The sequence below is a fragment of the Oncorhynchus nerka genome, unplaced genomic scaffold (genome assembly GCF_034236695.1).
Source record: "Oncorhynchus nerka isolate Pitt River unplaced genomic scaffold, Oner_Uvic_2.0 unplaced_scaffold_1059, whole genome shotgun sequence".
NCBI lineage: Eukaryota > Metazoa > Chordata > Actinopteri > Salmoniformes > Salmonidae > Oncorhynchus > Oncorhynchus nerka.
The window spans coordinates 146,202-166,630 of NW_027040253.1; the positions used below are offsets into that span (position 1 = coordinate 146,202).

The 20,429-nt window shown below is 43.6% G+C and overlaps 1 protein-coding gene across 1 annotated transcript in view; it reads right to left on the bottom strand.

The window, feature by feature from the left end:
• LOC135570176 (FH1/FH2 domain-containing protein 3-like) overlaps window positions 1-20,429 on the bottom strand; it is a 38,573-nt gene that overhangs the window by 15,418 nt on the left and 2,726 nt on the right. Inside the window, 11 exon segments of the mRNA XM_065016271.1 lie at window positions 1,165-1,323; window positions 4,767-5,698; window positions 5,979-6,147; window positions 6,150-6,577; window positions 7,555-7,763; window positions 8,926-8,976; window positions 9,743-9,877; window positions 10,061-10,228; window positions 18,066-18,322; window positions 18,566-18,709; window positions 18,929-19,023. Coding sequence (XP_064872343.1) covers window positions 1,165-1,323; window positions 4,767-5,698; window positions 5,979-6,147; window positions 6,150-6,577; window positions 7,555-7,763; window positions 8,926-8,976; window positions 9,743-9,877; window positions 10,061-10,228; window positions 18,066-18,322; window positions 18,566-18,709; window positions 18,929-19,023 — 2,747 coding nt within the window.

Here is a 20,429-nt window from a genome sequence, read left to right on the forward strand (position 1 = left end):
GGGGGAGTTGAAGGAGAAGAGGAAAGGGAGGGATGGAGATAGAGATGGGAGAGGAAAGGGGGAGTTGAAGGAGAAGAGGAAAGGGAGGGATGGAGATAGAGATGGGAGAGGAAAGGGGGAGTTGAAGGAGAAGAGGAAAGGGAGGGATGGAGATAGAGATGGGAGAGGAAAGGGGAGTTGAAGGAGAAGAGGAAAGGGAGGGATGGAGATAGAGATGGGAGAGGAAAGGGGGAGTTGAAGGAGAAGAGGAAAGGGAGGGATGGAGATAGAGATGGGAGAGGAAAGGGGAGTTGAAGAAGAAGAGGAAAGGGAGGGATGGAGATAGAGATGGGAGAGGAAAGGGGAGTTGAAGGAGAAGAGGAAAGGGAGGGATGGAGATAGAGATGAGTGGTGGGAGAGACGGAATGTTTCTAATTTTCCAGTTATTTTTTATTATCAACGAACATATTTGCTATTGGAAAAATAATAATTCCTTCCTTGGCCTCCAACCTTGTCAGACATCTGAATGTTCTACCTTTCTGCTGCTGTCTGTCTGTGAGAAATAGACGTAGAAGGTGGAGCAGTACATTACACTGCTCCTCTCCTCTAAATAAGAACGTTCCCATGGAAAAGATGGAAGAGTACAGCAGATTATATAAGACAGGAGATGCAACGTTAATCATTATTTACACCATCTGAAGTCCTCCAAAGGTCTATATTATGGTTAGAAAACCATCTTAAAATATGCATGTGTAGCTAACTTTTAATGGTACGTACCAATAATGAATTATATGAGATAAGCTAAGATTCCAGGCTTCCAGCTGAGAAACCACATGTCATGTCCACACTGACCACAGCCAGTCCCAACTCATTGAAAAAATAAAGTTTTTTGGAGTGAAAAGTTGGTTGTGGAAATACATTGGAAACATATGTATTTTTTGTGTGCAGGTTTTAAGTGAAACCAAGTTTATTTTGGACTTAAAGTAAATAAGCAGTGTTTTCAGTATTGACTGTACAGACACATGCTTTTCCAACATGCTTTCATTGAGATTACTAGACATCACAGTTTCACACTCAAGAGATAATGGCTACGGTGACTTTGCTAGAGATACACATCGATAACGACTAGGATATATAATAATAATAGCCCAATCATTTCAATATACCATGTCACATGCAGCTTACCTCGATCCCCTCCTTGTTCAAAGCGTACTCGTCGAAGTTGAGGATGGCTGTCTTGATGGTGCGGGGAGGGGGGAGGACGGTCAGCCCGATGTTGATGGCATTGCTCCGTTTGGAGTCCAGGACAATAATCTCTTGTCGTTTCCCATCCACTGCTGTTTTCTGAGTAGAGATGCACAGAAACAGGACATTAAATGAACAACAATAAAATACTGGTATTATACTATACAGCACATTCAGAAAGGTATTCAGACCCCTTCACTTTTTACACATTTTATTACATTACAGCCTTATTCTAAAATGCATTAAATAAAACATTTTCCTCATCAATCTACACAGAAAACCCCATAATGACAAAGCGAAAACAGGTTTTTAGACATTTTTGCAAATGCATTATACATAAAATCAGTCCAGGGATTCCATAAAACTTTCAACATAAAAATACATCATTAACAAACGACGGTGGGATCAAATGTTGAAACGTTCAGAACTAGAGTGTCTCAATCACAATGGATCAGGGCCAAGGACCAAAACTGTGTGACTGTAATACTGTACATGACCTTTTATAGTAGATCTGACCTCCCTGTGCGGAGGGCCTCTCTACACTATATCTAGCTACATCTATATTTATATATATCCCTCCTGCTTTCAGTTTTGGACCATCTCAGAGTCAGTGGAGTTTAAAGTGACGGAGAAAACTTTATAGAAGACAGGCTGCACCTTTGATGATGTTGACAAGATACTAGAGGGAATCCATCACATTCCATCATTCTGTCTACTAGCAGGTCGGGACGACAGGGTTGACCTACAGTACATTTAAGACAGTCTGGTTTAAATCCTGCACAGCATTCTTCAATAGTTTGAAGCAGGAGATGGTGGTGCGGGACGTAGTCAGAACGTCACCATGGACAGCAGGGTTACGCCCCAAATGGCACCCTGTTCCCTATAAATGGCACCCTGTTCCCTATAAATGGCACCCTGTTCCCTATAAATGGCACCCTATTCCCTATAAATGGCACTACTTTTGATGCTGTGGATGAATGAAGCCTGAAGCATGAACACGGGGCTCCAGCCCAACAGGCTCAACGGACAAAACCAAAACACAAACCCACACACAGAAAGAAACTAATTATGAAGAGAAAACATAGAGGAAACTATCAGCTTTGAGAATCCAACCAGAACAGACAACATGCAGGTCAGTCTTTACCACCACGGTGAAGCTGGTTAGTGCTGTTCTGCTGAGTGTATACAGAACAGACAACATGCAGGTCAGTCTTTACCACCACGGTGAAGCTGGTTAGTGCTGTTCTGCTGAGTGTATACAGAACAGACAACATGCAGGTCAGTCTTTACCACCACGGTGAAGCTGGTTAGTGCTGTTCTGCTGAGTGTATACAGAACAGACAACATGCAGGTCAGTCTTTACCACCACGGTGAAGCTGGTTAGTGCTGTTCTGCTGAGTGTATACAGAACAGACAACATGCAGGTCAGTCTTTACCACCACGGTGAAGCTGGTTAGTGCTGTTCTGCTGAGTGTATACAGAACAGACAACATGCAGGTCAGTCTTTACCACCACGGTGAAGCTGGTTAGTGCTGTTCTGCTGAGTGTATACAGAACAGACAACATGCAGGTCAGTCTTTACCAACACGGTGAAGCTGGTTAGTGCTGTTCTGCTGAGTGTATACAGAACAGACAACATGCAGGTCAGTCTTTACCACCACGGTGAAGCTGGTTGGTGCTGTTCTGCTGAGTGTATACAGAACAGACAACATGCAGGTCAGTCTTTACCACCACGGTGAAGCTGGTTAGTGCTGTTCTGCTGAGTGTATACAGAACAGACAACATGCAGGTCAGTCTTTACCACCACGGTGAAGCTGGTTAGTGCTGTTCTGCTGAGTGTATACAGAACAGACAACATGCAGGTCAGTCTTTACCACCACGGTGAAGCTGGTTAGTGCTGTTCTGCTGAGTGTATACAGAACAGACAACATGCAGGTCAGTCTTTACCAACACGGTGAAGCTGGTTAGTGCTGTTCTGCTGAGTGTATACAGAACAGACAACATGCAGGTCAGTCTTTACCACCACGGTGAAGCTGGTTGGTGCTGTTCTGCTGAGTGTATACAGAACAGACAACATGCAGGTCAGTCTTTACCACCACGGTGAAGCTGGTTAGTGCTGTTCTGCTGAGTGTATACAGAACAGACAACATGCAGGTCGGTCTTTACCAACACGGTGAAGCTGGTTAGTGCTGTTCTGCTGAGTGTATACAGAACAGACAACATGCAGGTCGGTCTTTACCACCACGGTGAAGCTGGTTAGTGCTGTTCTGCTGAGTGTATACAGAACAGACAACATGCAGGTCAGTCTTTACCACCACGGTGAAGCTGGTTAGTGCTGTTCTGCTGAGTGTATACAGAACAGACAACATGCAGGTCAGTCTTTACCACCACGGTGAAGCTGGTTAGTGCTGTTCTGCTGAGTGTATACAGAACAGACAACATGCAGGTCAGTCTTTACCAACACGGTGAAGCTGGTTAGTGATGTTCTGCTGAGTGTATACAGAACAGACAACATGCAGGTCAGTCTTTACCACCACGGTGAAGCTGGTTAGTGCTGTTCTGCTGAGTGTATACAGAACAGACAACATGCAGGTCAGTCTTTACCACCACGGTGAAGCTGGTTAGTGCTGTTCTGCTGAGTGTATACAGAACAGACAACATGCAGGTCAGTCTTTACCAACACGGTGAAGCTGGTTAGTGATGTTCTGCTGAGTGTATACAGAACAGACAACATGCAGGTCAGTCTTTACCACCACGGTGAAGCTGGTTAGTGATGTTCTGCTGAGTGTATACAGAACAGACAACATGCAGGTCAGTCTTTACCAACACGGTGAAGCTGGTTAGTGCTGTTCTGCTGAGTGTATACAGAACAGACAACATGCAGGTCAGTCTTTACCACCACGGTGAAGCTGGTTAGTGCTGTTCTGCTGAGTGTATACAGAACAGACAACATGCAGGTCAGTCTTTACCAACACGGTGAAGCTGGTTAGTGCTGTTCTGCTGAGTGTATACAGAACAGACAACATGCAGGTCTGTCTTTACCACCACTGTGAAGCTGGTTAGTGCTGTTCTGCTGAGTGTATACAGAACAGACAACATGCAGGTCAGTCTTTACCAACACGGTGAAGCTGGTTAGTGCTGTTCTGCTGAGTGTATACAGAACAGACAACATGCAGGTCAGTCTTTACCACCACGGTGAAGCTGGTTAGTGCTGTTCTGCTGAGTGTATACAGAACAGACAACATGCAGGTCAGTCTTTACCACCACGGTGAAGCTGGTTAGTGCTGTTCTGCTGAGTGTATACAGAACAGAAGGTGTAGTTAGTAGATCCACACCTGATGTCTAAACCTATGTGCTCTAGAGGAAGAGGACAAGTTGGAAACATCTATGGGGCTGTTTCCTGGACTAGTCTTAATCTGCGTCCGGGAACCCGCCTCTAAATGCTTTAGGTGACATCATTTCACAAATGAATTTCTTGAGAAAACCCACATACATTTCCTATATGTATAAATATGCAGAACCAAACCAGTCAACAAAGGTACCTTGGTAACAGGCAGCTCCTTGGACTTGGTTTCAAACAGGTGTTCCAGCTTGGACGTGTCCACTTTGACCGGCTCCAGTTTGGACCAGAGAGACTCTCTACAACGCTTGTGGTTCCTGTACTGGCCGTCCATGGGCCTTACCTCGTTCCAGAAGAGACGGATAGTCTTCTTCTTCTTTTGGAACAGAGGGGGCTCCCCTGTCCCTCGGCTCAGCTGGGGGGACCCCGGGTAGGGCTGGGTGGGTCCGGGAGGGGGCGGGGGGCAGCCGAACAGGCCCAGGGGAGGGGGAGGGGGCAGGGTGGAGAGACAGGGGGGAAGGGGAGGGATCATCAGGTCACTGGAGCCCATCAGCACACTGTCCACGTCTAAGATGTCCAGATCATCCTCGTCTGCCAGGTCTGTAAAGTCCATCTCTTTAATCCGCAGCTCCCTGGGGGCTGCCATCAGCTGGTCCCAGATATAATCTGACTCCTTCTTAGGAGGTAGGGGAGAGGAGGACGGGGCCGGAGGAGCTTTGTCTTTATCAGGTTGAAGGTGCCCCTGCTGCTGCTTCTCCAATGCCTCCAGCTCGTGAGGCGACACAAGGCTTTTAACAAGGTCTCCAAATTTCTCGGCCACGGCCCTGACGCTCCCCTGGTTCTCCAGGTGTTGCACCTCCATCTTCTTGACGTTCTCCTCGCAGGCCTGCCTGCTGGCCTCCAGTGTAGAGATACGACTGGCTAAGCTGGCCACCGACGACCCGTCCTGACCCTCTAACGATGACGTCTCCATCCCCTCTTTGCATTTCTCCGTCTGTTCCGTCTCTCCCGCCTTCTCTTCGTCCTCGTCGGCAGCGGTCTTGTTCTGGGCATAGAGCATGTCCAGCATGAAGCGCTTGCTGTTGAGGATTTTGCTGCACTGCCCGTTCACGTCTTCCTCCTTAATGCACTGGCCTAGAGGTGGACAAACACAAGGAGGAAGGGTGGAATGGATTACTAGCCTTCAGAACAGAATAGAGAGCAGATCTGTATATCAGAAACTGAAATGAGAATATGGGCGGAATGAAATGTTCTGACATGAGTTGAACTTCAATGTCTGCCTACTGATGTACAGCATACGGAAGATTAGCAAGTGTTCCATTTACAGTATGGGCACAAATCACAAGCCATATGTTAAGTCATAAAAGGCCAAGTGTCCTAAAGTCTGCATTTCCTTCTGATGGGCAGCTGGTACCTGGTTCAAGGTTGCTGTTGACTTTCTCCTCCCTCTCCTCTCTCTCCAGAGTGCTACTGGCTGAGGAGATACTGGAGGCAGAACAGTTATCCTTCTCATTCACTTCCTCGTTCTGCCTCTCCTTCTCACTGAGGAGGACCAGCCTCTCCTCCACCTCCCTCTCCTCCGACGCAGCCTGCCCCTCTCTCCCTCCTCCTCCACCTCTATCTCTACCACTTCTACATCTTCTATCTCCACCTCTTCTCCCTCTACCTCTACCTCCTCTTCTACCTTATCTTCTCCCTCTACCTCATTCCCTGACTGTCTCTCTTCCTCCTTACCCTCCTCCTCCTCCTCACTTTCTTCTTGCTCTTTACCCTGTGTCTGTTCATCTACCGCTAACTCCACTAGCTCTAGTACTTCCTGCTTGGACTCAACTTCAGCTACTTCCTGCTTCTCTGTCTGCGTCTCTGTCTCTGCCTGCTCCTCGGCTGGCGCCGGGGGAGTTTGGGAGGGGGGCTCTGTGGGTTCTGGAGAAGGTCCTGATACTATTAACTCTGGCGCTGGACTTGTAGTTCTAGTCTGAAGGTCACGGCTTGGCTCTACGTCTACTTCACTTCCTGGTAGAGAAAACAGGACCAAACAAAACAGAACGCTCCTGTAAGGGTTTCGATTGTGTGCCTTTTCAATATTGTCTGATATCATTTTTAAATGATCTTGTTTATAATGTAAATACCATAAAATTGCTCTGTGACATTGAATTAATTAAAATTATAAATTGTCTAGATTTTGGTCTGGAGCACAAGTCGTTTAGCATGTCAATTCATACTTCATTGAATGTTACAGGAAATGAATTAACAGCTATGATGACAATGTGTTTCGAAATTAGATTCGACATCTCATTTGATCCCATTGTCCCATTTTGGTGGGTTAGAATAACCACCCCAGACTAGCAACATCTAGTTCTCATGATATTCATTCATGTATCATCATAACTGAGTCTGTGAGGTATTGAAAGGCTTGTCCCTCTATGGTCAGTGCTGTAGTCCACAGTCCACCACACCTCTTCCTGGCTCCTACTGTAGAATGTGAATGGAACCCCATATTAAGAGTTCCACGCCCTAGCGGCTGGCGCTACCACAGCCAAAACCACACTACAATCACATACAAATCACTGGGGTATGCCTGGGACCTAAAAGCTAGCCACTCACTACATTTCAAACTATCATGCAAAGCATTTTCCCACAGGCAGCTAAAGTAATGTCCATCCCATCCCAGAACATATTTGGGATTTAGCAACATACACTTACAGACACCTCATTCTGAAGCACACAGAAAAACAAGAATGAAATCCTTTTCTTATCAAGTCCTGATGATTTCCCCCCCAACAGACAACATACAGCCATCATTAGTGCAGCTGACTCTAATTCCAAAGTGTGAGTGAATCACCCTCCTTGTGTTAATTCAGACCCGGGAACAAATACATAAAACTTCTCTGGACCGGTAATGATTGTTAAATGTTTGGAGAACGTTATGTTACTCTGAATCTGAGATGGGAGCTTTAATGTTAGTTAAACGTTTGGAAAAGGTTATTTACCCTGCGTCTGGGATGTCTGGGATGGAATGGTGCCAGCGTCTTCCGGAGAGGCGATGGAGGAGGGCGTGGCACAGCGGGGGGAGGCGGAGCGACTGGAGGGGGTGGGGCTCAGGCTCAGGGTGATCTCTGTGCGCCCCCTGGGTGGCGCTCTCGTGCGCTCTCTCTCTTTCTCATACTCCTCTGCTGCGAGCCTCTCAACACACTTATATCTGGAAGAGGGAGTCCCAGAATATTATTCAAAAAGGATTTTACTTCACCTGTTTAGGTCTATTGTTATATCTTATCTATCTCATGGGGGTAGGAGAATATTTCTCTAACCTCGAGGCTACTGCCACCCCCTACCAGTAATATACTGTATTCAGTTCCCTCACACTTCCTTTTCTGAAACAGTGGCCAAATGTCTGGGACTCTGTGATGCTTCTCGGATTTCTCCAGGTGCTTAATTGACACATAAATGTTGAAGATACCTACAGTATCCTTCAGCGACTTCTCCACAGATGGGTCTGATAACAGTGTTTCATCTTGATTTAGACGTCACACACATAACCTAGGATTCCTGTTTTAAATAACACTGATCATACATATGTCTGGAAGGTGGTACATTACACATGCATAGCCTACCTTATCTGGACCGTATCCATGACTTAAAGCCAATTCCACCCCTCGTCCCATTCAGTTGTAGATGTCTTAATGCACAGCAGCAGGTTTAGAGGGGGCCTGACACCTATATTTCAGCCCAGAGGCTGAGCCTGACTTGTTCTACATCTGCTAACAATTCTCCTCAAAAAGGTTTCAAGGCATATTACTCCCTCATGTCAGAGTCTTTATGTTGTACTTATTACAGGAGAATGATTCTAGGATCTAGATTGAAATAGAGAACAGTGTCTATCTGAATGATTCTAGAATCTACATTGATATAGAGCACAGTGTCTAGCTGAATGATTCTAGAATCTACATTGATATAGAGCACTGTGTTTATCTGAATGATTCTAAAATCTACATTGATATAGAGTACAGTGTCTAGCTGAATGATTCTAGAATCTACATTGATATAGAGCACAGTGTCTAGCTGAATGATTCTAGAATCTACATTGATATAGAGCACCGTGTCTATCTGAATGATTCTAGAATCTACATTGATATAGAGCACAGTGTCTAGCTGAATGATTATAGAATCTACATTTATATAGAGCACAGTGTCTATCTGAATGATTCTAGAATCTACATTGATATAAAGCACTGTGTCTATCTGAATGATTCTAGAATCTTAATTGATATAAAGCACTGTGTCTATCTGAATGATTATAGAATCCACATTGCTAGAGAGCACTGTGTCTATTTGTATATTAGAAATGAAAGTAGACAACATACCTCTCTTCTCTGGCCGGTCTTGTCTCTTCCCTCTTGTCCATGTAATCCCGACTGATAATGTTCCAAGTAAGTGAGTGTGAGAGAGAGAGAAAGAGAGAGAGAGAGGGAGAGACAGTATGTGAAAAGAATGTGAGATCTATATCTTATTGTGCATATCAATTCATATTTGTTTTCATTCACATTCTATAGTACCTTTTTAAAAGACATCCTTAGTTAACCAATGGGACAGTGTGAATAGTTGTAGATACTGTGGGAGAGAAATAGTCTGACATGACAGAGACACACAGACCAGAGGAGCTTTCCAGGGCTGTCTGACATCCAGGTCTTTATATGGCCATAGAAAACAAGTAAAAGGCAGGCCAGCAGGACTTTGTTTTCTGCCGAACCAACATATCCATGGCTGCACCCCAAATTGCACCCTATCCCATAATAAGTGCCCTACTTTTGACCAGATAGCAGAGGCTAGGTCTTACCTAGTAGAGCTCCATTTGGGATGCAGACCATGTATCTCCTCCTTAGACTCACAGCATGTCCCTGACTGATGACCATAATAAACAGACAGACAGACAAGTATGTCCAGTTTCTAAACATCTCCAACTCATCTGATATATTGTGGAACAAAGCTCAGACTCTTATTCATCCCAGACAAAACTCCATCACTCCAGCCGGTCACCTTACAGATAAGTGTATAAAGCTGTGGACAAAGTAGTTCTGTGTTTGATTCTGGTGAATTGGTTTGGGACTTTTAATGAGGGAACTGAACTGCAATGTAAATGTCAAAAGGACAATTCCATCTATGATGCAGGTTGGGACTCACTTGAAGCGGGTCCTCTCCTCCCTCTCGATTTTCTGCAGTCGTTCCTCCCTCTCTTGTCTCCTCCTCTCTCTCTCTGCAGTCAGAGACTCCTGGTGTTGTCTGTAGGAGGAAGACAACAAGCTCCCCAGAGAAGGTCTGGGTAACCCAACAGAGGAAGACCATATTACTATTCCATTGGTCCTACTACACTGGGCAAGCTAAAACAAGCGCACCTAAATTATTTGAAAGAAAATAAATTATATTTAAATCCGTGTCTGGAACTCATACACAGAGGTGGCTTGTTTCATGGATTGATTCATTGATTGGTTGAGTGCTGACCTGTCAGACTTGGAGTCCAGCTGTGGTGCCCCTGAGGTGGCAAAGGTGCGGTGTACAGGGGTGGTGGGGGCGCTGGCTACACCCTGGGAGCGGTGTACAGGGGTGGTGGGGGCGCTGGCTACACCCTGGGACCTGCCAGGGAGAGCCATGATGTGGCCTATGTGTCGGCTGGAAACAACAGGAGGAGGAAACATTGTTATTCACGGTTAGAATTCCCAACACTAAGGATGTGTGCCTCAAATGGCACCCTATTCCCAATATAGTGGGGCGGCGGGGTAGCCTAGTGGTTAGAGCGTTGGACTGTAACCGGAAGGTTGCAAGTTCAAACCCCCGAGCTGACAAGGTACAAATCTGTCGTTCTGCCCCTGAACAGGCAGTTAACCCACTGTTCCTAGGCCGTCATTGAAAATAAGAATTTGTTCTTAATTGACTTGCCTGGTTAAATAAAGGGAAAATAAATAAAATAGTGCACTATGGGCTCTGGTCAAAGGTATTGCACTATATATGGGGCAGCAGGTATCCTAGAGGTTAGAGTGTTGGGCCAGTAACCCGAAAGGTTGCTGGAACAAATACCTGAGCTGACAAGGTAAAAATCTGTCGTTCTGCCCCTGAACAAGTAGTTAACCCACCTTTCCCTGGTTGGCTGTCATTGTAAATAAGAATTTGTTCTTACCTGACTTGCCTGGCTAAATATATGTTTTTAAACATGAAATATGATGGATAGGGTATGCTTTGGGACACTGCCTCTGCCTGTGGAGGTCCTGAAAGGCAGTCGCCAGACACCCAAGACAAGCACACAGCCAAGAGCAACGGGACTTGAGTGGGATTCAACTTAAGGGAGGAAATGACTGTACTCAAGAGCAGAGCTGACCTCTAAACAACCCTGCTGCTTTTTAAGGTGCTTCTTAATGGCTCTGTTGACTGAGATAGTGAAGCAGGGAGCGTTGCATTCCAAGAGGTGCTCAGCATGCAGCAGCAGGGTTCACTGCCATGTCATGGTGTGTTTCATACAGCTGGAAAGCACTGACACATCATTTAAATCTCCAGGGTGTCCAGGTCACCACTGTCCAATCACTAGGAATACAGCTAAAAATAGCATTTAGAAATGTACAAATGACTTTCATGTAGAATTTGTTTCACTAAATGGAACTGAATTCCCCTCAACCACCCTTGAGTGTACAGTATCTAAATAGATGCCCTAAGATAGCAGAGGCTAGGTCTTACCTATAAGACTATAAGACTAGTGTTAACCTGGAGGCTAAGTCTTACCTACAAGACTATAAGACTAGTGTTAACCTGGAGGCTAGGTCTTACCTATAATACTATACGACTAGTGTTAACCTGGAGGCTAAGTCTTACTTATAAGACTATATGACTAGTATTAACCTGGAGGCTAAGTCTTACCTATGAGACTAGTGTTAACCTGGAGGCTAAGTCTTACCTATAAGACTATACGACTAGTATTAACCTGGAGGCTAAGTCTTACCTATAAGACTAGTGTTAACCTGGAGGCTAAGTCTTACCTATAAGACTAGTGTTAACCTGGAGGCTAAGTCTTACCTATAAGACTATAAGACTAGTGTTAACCTGGAGGCTAAGTCTTACCTACAAGACTATAAGACTAGTATTAACCTGGAGGCTAAGTCTTACCTATAAGACTATACGACTAGTATTAACCTGGAGGCTAAGTCTTACCTATAAGACTAGTGTTAACCTGGAGGCTAGGTCTTACCTATAAGACTAGTATTAACCTGGAGGCTAGGTCTTAGCTATAAGACTAGTATTAACCTGGAGGCTAAGTCTTACCTATAAGACTAGTATTAACCTGGAGGCTAAGTTTTACCTATAAGGCTATAAGTCTTACCTTCCAGCACTAACGGGTGCTCTAGATGTATACAATACAGCTGTTTGGCTGCTGAAGGGAAACAGTGAGGAGAGACAGAGGAGAGGGACAGTCAAGTACAAATTGTAATGAAGGAAAGAAGCATGCAAGGGTTAAACACAAAGAAAACTGAAGTCTGGAGAACGATTGACTGAAGGATTGTAGCAAGATACATGGTGATTCCAAGAAGCAAGAGAATATTTCTGCCCCTCCCCCCACCGACACGGACTCTACATACTCTTTAAAAACAATCAAACCTTTTTTAAATTCCCATAAAGCCCACAGTTGAAAGACCTCTACTTAACCTCTTCAGTCGACCCTCTACTTTTTTGAACATTTTGTTAAAAATCGCGCAACATTTCAGCGCCCTGCTACTCATGCCAGGAATATAGTACGTTCATATGGTTAGAATGTGTGGATAGGAAACCCTCGGACGTTTTTAAAACTGGTTAAATCACGACTGTGGCTATTACATAACGTGCGTTACATCGGAAAGCGCAGGAAAACCTGATCACAGAAAATGGAAATAAATATCCTTGCGCCACTTCCAGCAATTGTTAACAGTGAGCCGAATTAGATAAGACCGAGCATTCAACTCCCACAGCATCCCCATGTTGTCTAGAGTCTTGTGAATTGAATCATCTTTGATTCTTGGTTGAACCGAAAGAGGGGCACGACTTACCTCCGGTCTCCGCCCAGATCATTCCGGAAGAGCTCTCTCCTGAAATTTTTTCCAAGACGACAGCTAATGATATTTACATCGCCTACGGATGATTTTTATCGCTTATTAACGTTTACTAATACCTAAAGTAGCATTACAAACATATTTCGAAGTGTTTTGTGAAAGTTTATCGTCTACTTTTTGAATTTAAAAAAATGACGTTACGTTGTGAAATCGCTGTTTTTTTCGTTTATCACACAGTCTACATATAACGATATCTTGGCTTTATATGGCCCGATTTAATCGAAATAAAGACCCAATAGTGTTTATGGGACATCTAGGAGTGCCAACAAAGAAGATGGTGAAAGGTAATGACTGTTTTCTATTTTATTGTGCGGTTTGTGTAACGCCGAAATGCTAATTATTTTGTTTACGTCCCCTGCTGTGCTTTTCTGTTGTAGTGTATTGGTGCATGCTATCAGATAATAGCTTCTCATGCTGTCGCCGAAAAGCATTTTAAAAATCTGACTTGTTGCCTGGATTCACAACGAGTGTAGCTTTAATTTGATACCCTGCATGTGTATTTTAATGAACTTTTGAGTTTTAACTAATACTATTAGCATTTAGCGTAGCGCATTTGCATTTCCAGAGCTCTAGTTGGGACGCAAGCGTCCCAAGTAGAGGCAAGAGGTTAAGACTAGGATGATATGGACTAGGATGATATGGGATAGGAGGTAGGGAGTGCTCTACTGTAGGCCTACACACTGAGGCACTTCTGGCCTGGTCTGTTCACAATATGGCAACACTACTTTCCATCCTATCTCTGTTGCTGCAGCTCCACACAACATTACAGACATCTAAGAGACACTCAAACGTGAGTTATGGTGCATTTTCATTTTTGAATTTTATTTTCTAGGCATGTCTGGGTTTAACTGTGGTGCAACGCCACAATGAAAGACAGATGAGCAGTAAATGTCAGGAAAACGTAGTGTTCTCAACTGGAGTTGCACATCTACCAGCTGACTCAGTCAAGGAAACGATACGTCTTTGTTCAAATTCTTCTCTTTCTTTTCCCCCTGTGTATGCGTGCCATCCGGGATGGATGATAGAAGCAACATAAAATGCAACACAGTGGACAGGGAAATGTAGCAGCCTACTGGGCATCTGGTGTTAAACTATCTTTAAAAGGCCCAATGCAGAAGTTTTTATCTCAATATCAAATCATTTCTGGATAAACATTAACATTAAGTACCTCACAGTGATTTTCTTTCAGCTCAAATGGTCAAAAAGAAACAAAAATAGCTTCTTAGGAAAGAGCAATTTCTCAAGCACGAATTTAGCTAGGACTATCTGGGAGTGGTTTGAGTATGGAGGGGAAAACTGAAAACTAGCTGTTATTGGCAGAGAGGTTTGTAAATCTCTCTCTTATTGGTCTGTGGAGCCGGTTCAGAAGGGAAACCCCAGTGTGGTGACATCAGCTGATCACATTAGGAGATATTGCACCAATTGGATTCACACTCTACTTCCATTCGCTGGCCTGAAGGAGCAGAGCCCTAATGCCAAGACTATGCATTGTCATTTTTTCTAACGAATGGTTAAATGTACATGTGTTGTTTCATTTCTGAAACTCATCTACCGTGGTGATGTCACCAGGCAGGCCAGAACTCCATCCCATCAAAACAGGCGGAGATTTCAGGCTCTTTTAAATCAGTTCTTAAACTAAAAGGCTATTTTCTTATTTTCACAATTTCATAGTATTATTCCAACCTCATAGTGTGGAAATATATATACAACACAGGAAAATCAAATGTTTTACTGCACTGGGCCTTTAAAGGTCAAAGGAATGGCGAGGCAAGCTAAAGATGTGTTCAACTGGACACAAGTTAAAAGCATACATAACATGCATGAGGGAGACCATCTACAAGTGCCTCGTAGGCCACGGAAAGCAAATATGACTGGACAACACAGAATCTGTCTGACACGGTAGACATGAACACTATGTCTATACCCCTTGTACAAAAGACATTCAGTACGGTAGCTTCTCAGCCAAGTGGATTGTGAGGGAGCAAGCCCTCCTGGGGGTTAGAGCCAGTGTTTCTAGGGGGGGTGGACACAGGGGCCATAGGGCTGGCCATGGCCACACTCTCTCTCTCTCTCTCTCTGAGGCGGCTGAGGCGTCAGGGATGAGGTTGACCATACAGTGAAAAGGAGAACACAAGCTAGAGGAGTCCTCTACTGCCTGCACGGGCGCCATGCTAAAACAACAGAGTAACAGAGCAAAGGGGAGGACAAAGGGGGTGGGGTATATCCAAGGGGAATACATTACACATTTACAATAACAGATATGCTTTCTTTGACACACCCATACACTGTTAACAACACTATACATCGTCCAGGAAGGGAGAGATGGATGGTGGACAAGACTGAAAGAAAGATATGGAAGAAGAGGTTCTATTTGGGGGAAAACCTGTTTTCCTGAAATACCTGTGGAAGCCCTTTCTAGTGGTCTCTGTGATATCATGACTCTCATCATCTTCCTCATCCTCATCCTCCTCCTCCTCTTCCTCCTCCTCCTCTTCCTCCTCTCTGAAAAGGAGGGGTGGAGGGATGGATGGAGGGGAGGGGAGGGAGAAAATAGACGGGAAAGAGTAGAAAGAGGAAAAGGAGGAGAAATGCAACAGACAACATGAACAAAACAGAGTAGAAAAGTGTCCAGAAAAAGAGAGAAAGAAGTGCCAGACAGAATGCAGTACACACAGCACCCTGTCAAAACTGACCAGGGAGGTAAACATGGGTCCACAAGGCAGTATAGTTCAAAGAGGTTCATAGCTTTTAGTTAGTATGTCCTCATTTCATTCATTACATACACTGTTTGATAACATTAAAAACTAAATCAATGTCAGCTAACCATCTGGCACACACCAGCAGCTCTGGACCAGCCTGTAACATCTTAGGGACCAGTAATGGTCCCCGGACCAGTGATCATAGTGTACATCCCAAATGGCACCCTATTCCCTATATAGTGCATTACTTTTGACTAGAGCCATATGGACTTTGGTCAGAAGTAGTGCACAATGTAGGAGAGTGGTGTCACTTGAGACGCAACCATTGACTAGGCTGTGACTGTGTGGTCATATCTGGAGGGTTTTAATTGATAAAGGATTGTCGCATACATCATATGCATACGAGAGTCTTTCTAGGGCCATTGTGCTGTCAGGTTTCCTCTGACCCACCCGCCTGTGTTTCATTACCGATATGGAAAACACTGATCTTCAAAGGCGGTCTGAATTTCCTGTGTGTGGTGGACTGGACTGGTGGGAGTCTGTATCATATAACCCTCTGGGTTCAATTGAACTATCTCCAGAACCGAACTGGAGCGCTACCAGAAATGCTACCAGAAATGCTAGTTACTAATGGTGGACAGTATGATGCTGTGTGTGGCAGGGTGAATGGTAGCCATCACACTGTGCCTTCAGAAAGTATTCCCACCCCTTGACTTTTTCCACATTTTGTTGAATATTTTTTATTTTTAACAATTTGATTAAAAATGACGAGCTGAAATGTCTTGAGTCAATAAGTATTCAACCCCTTTGTTATGGCTGAAATAAGTTCAGGAGTAAAGATTTGCTGAATAAATCACATAATACGTTGCTCTGTGTGCAATAATAGTGTTCAACATCATTTTTGAATGACTACCTCATCTCTGTAACCCACACATACAATTATTTGTAAGGTCCCTAAGTAGAGCAGTGAATTTGAAAAACCTGTTTAACCACAAAGACCAGGAGGTTTTCCAATGCCTCGCACCTATTGGTCGATAGGTCAAAATAAAAAAGCAGACATTGAATATCCCTTTGAGTATGGTGGTTATTAATTACACTTTGGGTGGTGTATCAATACACACAGTCACTACAAAGTATGAGGCCAATGGCGACTTTAAAACACTTACAGAGTTTAATGGCTGTGATAGGAGGAAAATGAGGATGGATCAACAACATTGTAGTTACTCCACAATACTAACCTAATTGAAAGAGTGAAAAGGAAGCCTGTACAGAATCAAAATATTCCAAAACATGCATCTTTTTGCAACACGGCACTAAAGTAGTACTGCAAAAAATGTGGCAAAGCAATCCCTATTTGTCCTGAATACAAAGTTTTATGTTTGGGGCAAATCTAATACAACACATTGTACCACTCTCCATATTTTTAAGCATAGTGGTGGCTGCATCATGTTATGGGTATGCTTATAATCATTTTTCAGGATAACAAATAAATGGAATGGAGCTAAATCCTAGAGGAAAACTTAGTTCAGTCTGCTGATCACCAGACCCTGGGAGATGAATTCACCTTTCAGAAGGACAATAACCTAAAACACAAGGCCACATCTACATTGGAGTTGCTTAGCAAGAAGACAGTGGATACTCCTGAGTGGCCCAGCTACAGTTTAGACTTACAACTCTGTTTGAAAATCTATTGCAAGACCTGAAAATTGTTGTCTAGCAATAATTAACAACCAATTTGACAAAGCTTGAAGAATTTTGAATAGAATAATGGGTAAGTGTTACACAATCCAGGTGTGCAAAGCTCTTAGAGACCCAGAAAGACTCACAGCTGAAATCGCAGCCAAAGGTGCTTCTACAAAATATTGACTCAGGGGTGTGAATACTTATGTAAATGAGATATTGCAGTATTTAAATTTCAATAGGAATTATTATTTTGCTTTAGTTAAGTGTGAATTCCTAGTGGTTGTGTACACATTAACATTATTGAAGGAAAACTATTGCAGTGTTGGTTGAAATTCAACAAACACTCCCTCAAAGGGAAACATGACTTGTGACAGATAGGACACATACAGGGATGCATCCCAAATGGTACCTTTACTGCCAAAAGTAGTGCACTACATAGGTAATAGGGTGTCATTTAGGACACGAGCACAGTAATAACCAATAATAACTCCTAATAATGAATAATAACTCCTAATAATTCCTATCACTGTTTACAGAAGGTTCCATTTCCTTCAGCAGCTCCACGAGCTCACAAAACGTTGACAGTCTGAAGATGAATCTAAACGTCACTTTGAAACAGTAGCCCGTGCTCTGTCTCTCTTTTATTACTATATAATGACGTTCTTCATTCATATTGACTCTGGTTGGAACACACACATCTGTCCCAGACTATAACGTAATACAACACTGGCAGTCAAACCCTTTCCTGTTCTGAACTGTATCGTGGATCCAGAATCATCTGTGTGTTTTCCAATTCCTCACAGCTGACTTCTCTGGGTAGTGAAGTAAAAATAAACCGAACCACTTCAGCTGACCATTTAAGATCATATTGGCAAGTTTCAGTTACTAACAGAAGCAGGGCAGGGATATGCTTCTCCCTTTAACGCATTCACACTTTCTACCTCTGCCCTTCCCCTTCTCCTGTTTGCCCCACCCATCACCCACTCTCCAACTCACCTTTCGCTAACGTCGTCGATGCCCTGGCCTCCGAAGGGCAGGAAGCTACCGTTGTGTCCTCCGTGAGAGTGAGGGCTGCTGGGAGAAGCGGGGGCTGAGGTGAGTCCTCTCCCGTTCTGGAGGGAGTGTCTCCGGCTGCGTCTCCTCTCCAGGCCTCGCCGGTCGTTGGTGCCCCCCACGCTGGCACGCCGCCGGTTCTTCCGACCCACGGTAGGTGGCTGGCTCTCGTCGTCCCCGTCCTCATGGCGCAGAGCAGTCTGGAGGCACAACAGAGAACAGTTAGACTAGCAGGGGACATGAGGTCCCAAGCAGAAATGGGTCAACACTTAGGACTATTCCATTGGTCCCATTGAGGACAAACTAAATCAAGCTGGTCAAGTATTTATTTGTATATTTGACCATGTTTTGTACCTATAGTGCTCTGCTAGTGTTTCTACAACAAACTAGTTACGTGACTAAGCCAGGAAGTGAATTCCACTAAGCCGAGGAGGTGGAGGTACCTCGTAGATGTTAAACTGCTCCATGAGGTCCAGGTCTGTTCCCTTCCTGCTACGGTGTCTCTGAGACATGGCCTCCATGCCCTGCTCCTCCAAACAGTCCACCACGTCATAGAATGAGTCCTGGTCAGGCAGGCCCGCTAGAGTCTGAAACACACACACAAATGTCATCATTTGGGAGAGAGAGAGAGAGAGTTGTAAAAGAGAGAGATGTAGAAATAGATGTAATTCGAGAGAGAGAGATGTAGAAAGAGTGAAAGAAATAGAAGACAAAGAGATGCGAGTGAAATGTAGAGAGAGAAAAATATGTAGAGAGAGAGAGAGAAAAAGAGATGAAGAGAGAGAGAGGAATGAAGAGAGACCGACCTTGTTGATGAGGGTCATGGCATACACCAGCAGCTCTGTGTCCACCCCATCCTTCTCCTCCAGAATCTCCATGGCATTGGACCACAGCTTACAGCCTGCACCACAAAGCATGCACCACACAGTCGGTCCAAAGGTACCACAATCCACCTATGCTCTGCATTCAAATAAACCATATATATACAGAAAATACACTTTGAACAGAACCATATGGATATCAGGAGTAGATCATGTGATATTAGACTAATAGAAGTTGAAACAGTAATGATATCAGGAGTAGATAATGTGATATTAGACTAATAGAAGCTGAAACAGTAATGATATCAGGAGTAGATCATGTGATATTAGACTAATAGAAGCTGAAACTGTAATGATATCAGGAGTAGATCATGTGATATTAGACGAATATAAGCTGAAACAGTAATGATATCAGGAGTAAATCATGTGATATTAGACTAATAGAAGCTGAAACAGTAATGATATCAGGAGTAGATCATGTGATATTAGACTAATAGAAGTTGAAACAGTAATGATATCAGGAGTAGATCATGTGATATTAGACTAATAGAAGCTGAAACTGTAATGATATCAGGAGTAGATCATGTGATATTAGACTAATAGAAGCTGAAACTGTAATGATATCAGGAGTAGATCATGTGATATTAGACTAATAGAAGCTGAAACTGTAATGATATCAGGAGTAGATCATGTGATATTAGACGAATATAAGCTGAAACAGTAATGATATCAGGAGTAGATCATGTGATATTAGACTAATAGAAGCTGAAACTGTAATGATATCAGGAGTAGATCATGTGATATTAGACTAATAGAAGCTGAAACTGTAATGATATCAGGAGTAGATCATGTGATATTAGACTAATAGAAGCTGAAACTGTAATGATATCAGGAGTAGATTGTGTAATATTAGACTAATAGAAGTTGAAACTGTAATGATATCAGGAGTAGATCGTGTAATATTAGACAAATAGAAGCTGAAACAGTAATGATATCAGGAGTAGATCATGTGATATTAGACTAATAGAAGCTGAAACTGTAATGATATCAGGAGTAGATCATGTGATATTAGACTAATAGAAGCTGAAACTGTAATGATATCAGGAGTAAATCATGTGATATTAGACTAATAGAAGCCGAACCAGTAATGATATCAGGAGTAGATCGAGTAATATTAGACTAATAGAAGCTGAAACAGTAATGATATCAGGAGTAAATCATGTGATATTAGACTAATAGAAGCTGAAACAGTAATGATATCAGGAGTAAATCATGTGATATTAGACTAATAGAAGCTGAACCAGTAATGATATCAGGAGTAGATCATGTGATATTAGACTAATAGAAGCTGAAACTGGACTAGTTGTAGGCAGCTCAAGTGTCCTGAACAGTTTCCAGGGTAGTAGTGTGTGTGTGTGTGTGTGTGTGTGTGTGTGTGTGTGTGTGTGTGTGTGTGTGAACATGAGGCAGCGCTGCAGTCAGACAG